Source organism: Oryx dammah, unplaced genomic scaffold (assembly GCF_014754425.2).
Source record: "Oryx dammah isolate SB20612 unplaced genomic scaffold, SCBI_Odam_1.1 HiC_scaffold_16, whole genome shotgun sequence".
Classification (NCBI taxonomy): Eukaryota; Metazoa; Chordata; class Mammalia; order Artiodactyla; family Bovidae; genus Oryx; species Oryx dammah.
Window position 1 is genome coordinate 468,494 of NW_024070200.1, and position 9,120 is coordinate 477,613.

A 9,120-nucleotide genomic window follows, 5' to 3' on the forward strand; every position below is an offset into this window, starting at 1 on the left:
GAAGGCAGGGGTGGGAGGACAGTGGACAGGAGGAGCCTCCCCACCTCTGCAGTGCTCCACTGTGCCCTCGGAGGCCAGCAGCAGCCATGGGCAGGGCAGCCCAGTGCATCGGGGCTAGGGTGGGGGGAGCAGTGGGGCCGCTGTCCACCAGCCTTGAAGCTGGATGTCCTGTTGTCTAGTTACTCCGTCGTGTCCGACTCTTTGTGGCCCCTGGACTGCAGCACGCCGGGCTTCCCTGTCCTTCACTGTCTCCCAGAGTTTGCTCAAACTCATGTCCGTTGAGTCAGTGATGCCATCCAACCATCTCATCGTCTGTCGTCCCCTTTGCCTCCTGCCTTCAATCTTTCCCAGCATCAGGGTCTTTTCCAATGAGTCACTTCTTCATATCAGGTGGAAAAGTACTGAAGCCTCACCATCAGTCCTTCCAATGAATATTCAGGGTTGATTTCCTTTAGGATGGACTGGTTTGATCTCCTTGCAAGTCCAAGAGTCTTCTCCAACAGCACAGCTCGAAAGCATCAATTCTTCAGCACTTCGTTACGGTCCAACTCTCGCACCCACACACGACTACTGGAAGAACCATAGCTTTGACTCTATGGACCTTTGTCGGCAAAGTGTCTCTGCCTTTTAATACGCTGTCTAGGTTTGTCATAGCCTTTCTTCCTAGGAGCAAGCATCCTTTAATTTCACGGCTCCAGTCACCATCTGCAGTGATTTTGGAGCCCAAGAAAATCAAGTCTGTCACTGTTTCCACTGTTTCCCCATCAATTTGCCATGAAGTGATGGGACTGGATGCCGTGGTCTTAGTTTTCTGAAACTTAAGTATTCTCTCCCTGAGAACACCGTGAGCAGTTATGAAAAGGCAGGGTCCTAAGGAAGCCTCATCTCAGCCCTGCAGAGAAGGGCCCTGTGTCCCCAGCGCAAGGTGGTGGGTCCCACCACCTCTGTGCTCTGGGCCCTGAATGGGGGGTGAGGTGTGAGCGGGTGAGGCCTGAGCTCCAAAGAGAGGTGTGGCCGTGGTGGGCTTTGGGTGTAGGAGCTGCCAAAGCCTTAGGAGAAGGCAGGAGGGTCAGCCAGGGCTTCCCCCAGGAGAGACCAAGAGGCCAGTGGCCACAGTGTGGCCGCCAGGGCTGGGGTGTGGTGGGCAGCTCGTAGCTCGAGTCCCTGTGCCCAGGGACAGAGAAAGGTTGAAACACAGAGGTCGGGACAGCCTACCAGGCTCTGTGCCCTGGAGAGTGCATCAGCGCTGGAATTACTGGGCAGGAGGGCCAGCCGGCGGCCCATCCTCAGGGAAGAGGTGGGTGGAGACGGCGTCCTCAGCACGTAGCCCAAGAACCCCGCGGTGTGAGCCTGGGCCCGGCACTCCGTCCCTGCCACAGGCGCCCTGCTCCGCCTCAAACCCCCTCTTCCCAGGCCCTGTCCACAAACCTCTTCTGGGAAGGGAAAGACACCAGGGGTGCCCTCAGGATCCTGTCCCCGCCTCAGCAGGTCAGCGGTCCCCTGGGCTCTGGGTCTGACCACCTGGGCCACCCGGGCCCTGCGGGCGGAGGCGGTGGGACCTTCAGCCCGTGGTGGCCCTCGTGGGCCAGAAGCACTCAGCATCGCCCTATTCAGGGGCGCCTCCAGGCCACCCCCCTCCTCACCCAGACCGTGGAAGGAGACCCAGGCTCTGCTGCTGCTACGCCTCCCTGGAACCTCTGCCCTCCGCCCACGGCAGTGCCCCCGGCCTGCCCTCACCATGGCACCCCATCTGCTCTGCCCTGGATCCTCTGTCCCCTGAGAAGCTGTCTTCATGGCCCACTCTGTCCAAGGCCCCCTCCTCCAGGAAGCCCCCCTGCCCCCTCCCAGCCCCTCTGCATGTCGACAAGCAGCTAGGGTTGAAGCTGAGGCCTGGGGGGCGGGCAGGGGCTGGAGGACGGGGCAGACCCTTGCCCGGCCCTGGGGCCCCGCCCGACTTGGCGAGGAGCTCCCCTTTGTGGGAGGTCCCTGTGTGAACCACTCTCTGCCATAGCACAAATGCAGGAAATCGCCATTCTATCAAGCTCTATTTTCTCCCACGGAGGGAAAGCCTGTCACACGAAGGGCATTGTTCCCGGGCTCGTGCCTTCCGGGCGGGCCTGGCTGCAGTGGGGCGCGCGCGTTCCTGGGGCTCCTGGCTGCGCTGTTTCCCTTCGAGACCCCGGGGCGCCTGGGGGCTGGGAAGGCAGGGCCTAGTCCCGGCCCCGGCCCAGGGCGACTCCTGCGTGTCCAAGCCTGTGGACACACGCCCAGGAGCCCGCGCTGAGGCGGGTGAGAGTGAGGTCAGAGCCGGGGGCCCACACACACGCCCCCACCCCCCACGAGGCCCCAGCCCCTTCCCTCGCCCCTGCGGCCCTCCAGACCCGCCCGGGGGCTCTGGCCCGGGGGCCAGGTGCTGTCCCACTGCCTCCGCTCCGTCCGACTCTACCCTCACAGGCCACTCTGTCCTGGGAGATCCTGCAGGGGTTGGGGGCCTGGAAGCCAGCTAGGCCGTGCCGGGGGGAGGGGGCAGGCTGCCCTCAGGGACCCCCGCCCGGCCAGGCAGTCCACCCCCGCCCCAGGCCCACGGCGTCCCCCTGTGAGCCAGGAGCCCGAATGGTCAAGGGCGCTGCGTCACCTGTCCCCAGCTCAGCTGTCCTAGAGAATGAGAACTGCCCGTCGGCTGCCACTGGCACTCTGAGCGACCCCGGAAAGGGTGGGGGACAGCAGGCACCCCCTCCTCACTTCCCGGGAGGTTCCGGGGGGGGCTGGGCACCTGGAGGTGCAGGTGGAGGGCCGCTCTGCAGGAGACACAGGCCCCAGATTTGAGCTGGACTCGTGGGGGAAGGCGGGGGCTGAGGCTGGGCGGGGTGGAGAGGGAACTGGGGACTCAGGGCGGGCCGGGGCCAGCAGGAGGGCTGGGCTGCAGGCCGAGGCCCTGCCGGGGCCTGAGTACATCTCCCTCAGCTCCACGAGCCCATGGCGGGGCCTGGGCACCCAGGCCAGGCAGGGCAGGAGGGGCGAGACCCGAGGCAGGGAAGGGGCTCCGAGCCGAGCGGGGTCAGGGTGAGAGTGCAGAGGCCCCGGGGAGGCCGCCGGTCCTCGGGTGGGGAGATACTGGCAAGTGGGGTGCGCTGCCTAGGGGGAGAACAAGACAGAGGCGGGCATCCCTGGAGCCCCACGCCCCCAACCTTGGCCCTCCGTGACCTGTCTGGCTCCGCCAGTGTCCAGGCCTGAGCTCTGCACCTGCTTTGAAACCACACCCCAACTCCCGGGCTTCCCGCAGCCCGCCAGCCCCCACTGCCCCACCCCGGGAGGAACCCCCCTCATCAGGAACCCCCCCGACCAGCAGCCTGACCTCTGGACCCCTGGGCTGCCTGTCACCCCCTCTGGGGAAAGGCTGAGCCTTGGAGGAAGCCGATGTCCACCCGTCCACCTGCCCAGACTGCTGGGCACCGCCCGGGGCATCCCCCAGGCTGGGGCCACCAGGAAGCCCCTCACCAGGCCACGGGGACTCCGGGCCCCCAGTCCCGTGGGATCACGTGCAGCCACGCTCTCCTCCTGCCCCAGTCGTGGCAGACGACCCTGCCCCCGCCTCTTAGGGAGAAAGACGAGGCAGCGGCCAGCAGGAGCCCCCGAGTCCTGCCAGGGGCCCAGCAGGCTGAATCTCACCCGGGATCCTGCCCTGACTCCCAAGTCCACACAGTATTCCCAGAACCTGCCAGTGTGGGACTTCACACGCCAAAGACACGGTTAAGTGGAGGACCCTGGGTGGTGTCCTGGGCTACAGAGGCAGCCGGTGTCGTCGCGAGGGGCCCGGGGTCGTCACGAGGGGGACGGGGTCATTGAGGGGGCCAGGGTCATTGAGGGGGCCAGGGTCGTCACAAGGGGCCTGGGGTCGTCACGAGGGGCCCGGAGTCATCACAAGGGGGCCGGGGTCATCACGAGGGGGCCGGGGTCGTCACAAGGGGCCTGGGGTTGTCACGAGGGGGCCGGGGTCGACACAAGGGGGCCGGGGTCGTCACGAGGGGGCCGGGGTCGTCACGAGGGGGACGGGGTCGTCATGTGGGGGACGGGGTCGACACGAGGGGGCCGGGGTCGTCACGAGGGGGCTGGGTTCGGCTCGAGGGGAAGCCGGCGGGTCGTAGTCCGCATGGGAACAGGGCTGCTGCGCCGCTGGCTGTGAAGAGGGAGGAGGTGCCCGCCAGGAGCCAAGAGTGCAGCGGCCTCTAGAAGCTGGGAGAGGCCGGTGTCCGTTCTCCTCTGGAGCCCAGGAAGCAGCCTGCCCTCCCCTCACCTCCAGGCTCACGCTCACTGCCGTGCGTGCGTGCGTGTGTGTGTGTGTGTGTGCGTGTGTGCGCGCGTCTCCACGTCCACTCTGAGCACGGCTCACTGGGTCTCTGAGGCCCCCAGGCCCACAGGGGGCTTTCCAGCGGGCTCCCCGGGGCGTGGCCCGCGTCCCCTGGCCTTCACCCGGTCCTCCACTCCCCCCTCCTCCCGCACCTGCTCCCACGGGGCCCAAGGCCACTCGCCTGCGTGGCCTCCACTCTGGACAGTGGTCAAGGCCCCTCGCACTGGTCTCCTGCCCTCCCCAGCAGGCGGCTATGGCGACCCCTCCACACCCCTGCCTGGATCCCTCCCAGGCTCCTGGTGCCGCTGAGGGGCCCAGCCCGGCCCAGGGGGGCTCCCCTGGGAGCCACGGCATGCCCCTCCTCCTGCTCCTCCAGGTCCCTGAAGACAGCGCCTCGTCTCCAGGGGCCCCTAGTCCAGCCCCCTGCTGCCCTCAGTGTTCGCATCCCAGCGCACCCTGAGCCCCAGTTCCCAGCTGCCTGCGCACAGCAGGCACCCAGAAGCACGTCTCTAGTCTCGCTCCAGGCCCCTCTCCTGTCCCCAGGGCCACAGTAGCCTGCAGGGACCTGATCCTGACTCACCATCATGGGCCCCAGCGTGCTCCAGCCAGCATGGAATGCTCCTGACCAGTCTCTGTTGTGTTTTTCTTTCTTTTTTAAAGTTATGTATCTGTGTGGGCTCTCCAGCGTGGCGTGTGGGCTCTCTAGTTGTGCACGTGGGGTCTTAGTTCCCTGACCAGGGATCGAGCCGCATCCGCTGGACTGGAAGGTGGTTCCTTAACCACTAGGCCACCAGGGAAGTCCCGGATGTATCTTCCTTCAAGAAAACGGAGCTGAAAATCCCATCACGTTAACCGTCTCGCTTCTGCACTTCACTGGCGTTCAGCACATTCTCAGTGTTGTCTTCCAAGTTCCAGAACATTCTGTCCTCCAGAAAGGACACTGTCCCTGTTCTCCCCTCCCCCAGCCCCGGCAACCCCAATCTGCTTTCTGTTCCTGTGCGTTTATTTCATATCACACGGGACCTTCTGTCTGCCTTTTCACTCAGCAGAACGTCTTCAAGGCTGTTCTGTGTGATAGCACATGTCAGAATTTCATTGCTTTTATTTTTTAATTTTTATTGGTGTATAGCCGATTTACAATGTTGTGTTAATTTCAGGTGTACAGAAAAGTGACTCAGTTCTATGTATACATATATGGACTCTGTTTTAGATTATTCTCCTGAATAGGCCATGGTAGAGTACCGAGTAGAGTCCTCTGTACCACGTTAGGTTCTTACCAGTTACCTAGTTTATATATAACAGCGTGTACATGGCAGCCCCAGCCCCCCGAAGTGTCCTGCCCCGCCTCCTCTCCTGCTAACCGTCAGTCTGTTGCCTACATTTGTAGATGAGTGTATTTGTACCATATTCCAGAGCCCACTTATAAATGGTATCATATGGTATTTGTCTTTCTCTGTCTGGCTTACTTCACTTGGTATGATGATCGCTAGGTCCACATTGCTGCAATTGACAATATTTTGTTCTTTTCTATGGCTGAGTAATAGTCCATCAAGAAACACCTGGAGTAACAGGCAAATTTGGCCTTGGAGTACAGAATGAGGCAGGGAAAAGGCTAACACAGTTTTGCCAGGAGAACACACTGCTCATAGCAAACACCCTCTTCCACCAACACAAGAGAAGACTCTACACATGGACATCACCAGATGGTCAACATCAAAATCAGATTGATTATATTCTTTGCAGCCAAAGATGGAGAAGCTCTACACAGTCAGCAAAAACAAGACCAGGAGCTGACTGTGGCTCACATCATGAACCACTTATTGCCAAATTCAGACTTAAATTGAAGAAAGTAGGGAAAACCACTAGACCATTCAGGTATGACCTAAATCAAATCCCTTACAATTATACAGTAGAAATGACAAATAGATTCAACGGATTAGATCTGATATACAGAATGCCTGAAGAACTATGGATGGAGGTTCGTGATATTGTACAGGAGGCAGGGATCAAGACCACGCAAAGGAAAAGAAATGCAAAAAACAGGAAAATGGCTGTCTGAGGAGGCCTTACAAATAGCTGTGAATAGAAGAGAAGCAAAAGGCAAAGGAGAAAAGGAAAGATATACCCGTTTGAATGCAGAGTTCTAAAGAGCAAGGAGAGATAAGAAAGGCTTCCTCAGTGATCAATGCAAAGAAATAGAGGAAAATGACAGAATGGGAAAGACTAGCGATCTTGTCAAGAAAATTAGAGACACTAAGGGAACGTTTCATGCCAAGATGGGCTCAATAAAGGACAGAAATGGTATGGACCTAACAGAAGCAGAAGATATTAAGAATAGGTGGCAAGAATACACAGAACTATACAAAAAAGATCTTCACGACCAAGATAATCACGATGGTATGATCACCAACCTAGAGCCAGACATCCTGGAATGTGAAGTCAAGTGGCCCTTAGAGAGATTACTGCAAACAAAACTAGTGGAGGTGATGGAATTCCAGTTGAGCTGTTTCAAATCCTGAAAGATGATGCTGTGAAAGTGCTGCACTCAGTACTCCAGCAAATTTGGAAAACTCAGCAATGGACACAGGAGTGGTAAAGCTCAGTTTTCATTTCAATCCAAAAGAAAGGCAATGCTAAAGAATGCTCAAACTACCTCACAACTGCACTCATCTCAAACACTAGCAAAGTAATGCTCAAAATCCTCCAAGCCAAGCTTCAATAGTATGTGAACCGTGAAGTTGCAGATGTTCAAGCTAGGTTTAGAAAAGGCAGAGGAACCAGAGATCAAATTGCCAACATCTGTTGGATCATCGAAAAAGCAAGAGAGTTCCAGAAAAATATCTACTTCTGCTTTATTGACTATGTAAAGCCTTTGACTGTGTGGACCACCACAAACTGTGGAAAATTCTTCAAGAGATGGGAATACCTGACCACCTGACCTGCCTCTTGAGAAACCTATATGCAAGTCAGGAAGCAATAGTTACAACTGGACATGGAATAACAGACTGGTTCCAAATTGGGAAAGGAGTATGTCAAGGCTGTATATTGTCATCCTGCTTATTTAACTTATATGCAGAGTACATCATGAGAAACGCTGGGCTGGAAGAAGCACAAGCTGGAATCAAGATTGCTGGGAAAAATATCAATAACCTCAGATATGCAGATGACACCACCTTTATGGCAGAAAGTGAAGAAGAACTAAAGAGCCTCTTGATTAAAGTGAAAGAGGAGACTGAAAAAGTTGGTTTAAAGCTCAACATTCAGAAAACTAAGATCATGGCATCTGGTCCCATCAGTTTATGGCAAATAGATGGGGAAACAGTGGAAACAGTGAGACTTTATTTTTTGGGGAGGGGCTCCAAAATCACTGCAGATGGTGACTGCAGCCATGAAATAAAAAGATACTTGCTTTTTGGGAAAAAAAAGTTATGATCAATCTAGACAGTATATTAGAAAGCAGAGACATTACTTTGCTAACAAACGTCTGTCTAGTCAAAGCTATGGGTTTTCCAGTAGTTAGGTATGGGTGTAAGAGTTGCACTATAAAGTAAGCTGAACGCCAAAGAATTGATGCTTTTGAACTGTGGTGTCGGAGAAGACTCTTGAGAGTCCCTTAGACTGCAAGGAGATCCAACCAGTCCATCCTAAAGGAAATCAGTCCTGAATATTCACTGGAAGGACAGATGCTGAAGCTGAAACTTCAATACTTTTGGCCACTTGATGCGAAGAACTGACTCATTTGAAAAGACCCTGATGCTGGGAAGGATTGAAGGCGGGAGAAGAAGGGGACGACAGAGGATGAGATGGTTGGATGGCATCACTGACTCAATGGACATGAGTTTGAGTGAACTCCGGGAGTTAGCGATGGACAGGGAGACCTGGCGTGCTGCAGTCCACGGGGTCACAGAGTCGGACACGACTGAGCGACTAACACTTTCTGGGGAGGCAGTGGCTGCATTTGAAGCGGGTCTTGGAGGTCCACACCCAAGGAAGGAGGGGCCCTTCCACAGCAGGGAGCGGCGCGGGGGGGTGGGGAGCAGCCCCAGACAGGAGTGGCAGCTCCTCCCTGAAGGGCAGATTCAGGCTCCTCTCGCCCTGCCCTCTTTCCAGAGCCTTCTCTCCGTCCACCCAGGGGCCTCCAGAGCTGTCTATATTCTTGCCACCACCGCCCACAGGATGACCCTTCGCGCCCCTCAACGCTCCTCTCTGGGGGCCGCGGCGGCGGCGCCGGCTTCTCTCCCCGCCCCGGGGGGCAGATATCCGCTCGGCTGGAGCCCCCTCTCCCAACCTGCGCTGCATCGCTCTCGCGACCAAGATGCCCAAGTTCCGCGGGCAGCGGCGATCGCCTCTCAAACCTCCAGCCGCGGCCGCCCCGCTGGCCGCACGCTCGACCGACTGCACCTTGCGGCGGGCTCGCCTCCTGCCCGGGTCCCAGCCTGCGGGCTCCGGGAACGCCCCGCGTCCGCCTTCCCACCCGCACGGACCCGGGCAGGGGCCACCCCGGGCCCGCCCCGCGCTCGGCGCCGCCCCGCCCCGCGCCCACTGGGCATGCGCAGAGCCGGGGGACGCGCCCGCGCGCCGCCATGGAGCGCATTGAGGGGGCGGCCGTGGGCCGCTGCGCAGCCTCGCCGTACCTGCTGCCGCTCACGCTGCACTACCGCCAGGTGAGCGCGCCTTCCATTCCCCCGGCGGCCCGACACCGCCCCGGGACCCCGCCGCCTTCAACCCGGAGCCCCGCCCACCCTCGAGCCCGGAGCCCCGCCCACCCTCGA

At 58.7% G+C, this 9,120-nt stretch overlaps 1 protein-coding gene across 2 annotated transcripts in view; it reads left to right on the top strand.

Annotated features, from left to right (window-relative positions):
• Positions 1-8,894: 8,894 nt before the first annotated feature.
• The window catches only part of NUDT14 (nudix hydrolase 14), a 7,110-nt gene continuing 6,884 nt past the window's right edge, over positions 8,895-9,120 (top strand). Inside the window, exon 1 of one of the 2 annotated variants that reach the window (XM_040256802.1) lies at positions 8,895-9,012. In XM_040256802.1, coding sequence (XP_040112736.1) covers positions 8,932-9,012 — 81 coding nt within the window. In that variant the 5' untranslated portion in view covers positions 8,895-8,931. The remainder of the gene's footprint in view (positions 9,013-9,120) is intronic. The other variant, XM_040256803.1, reaches the window with a different exon arrangement.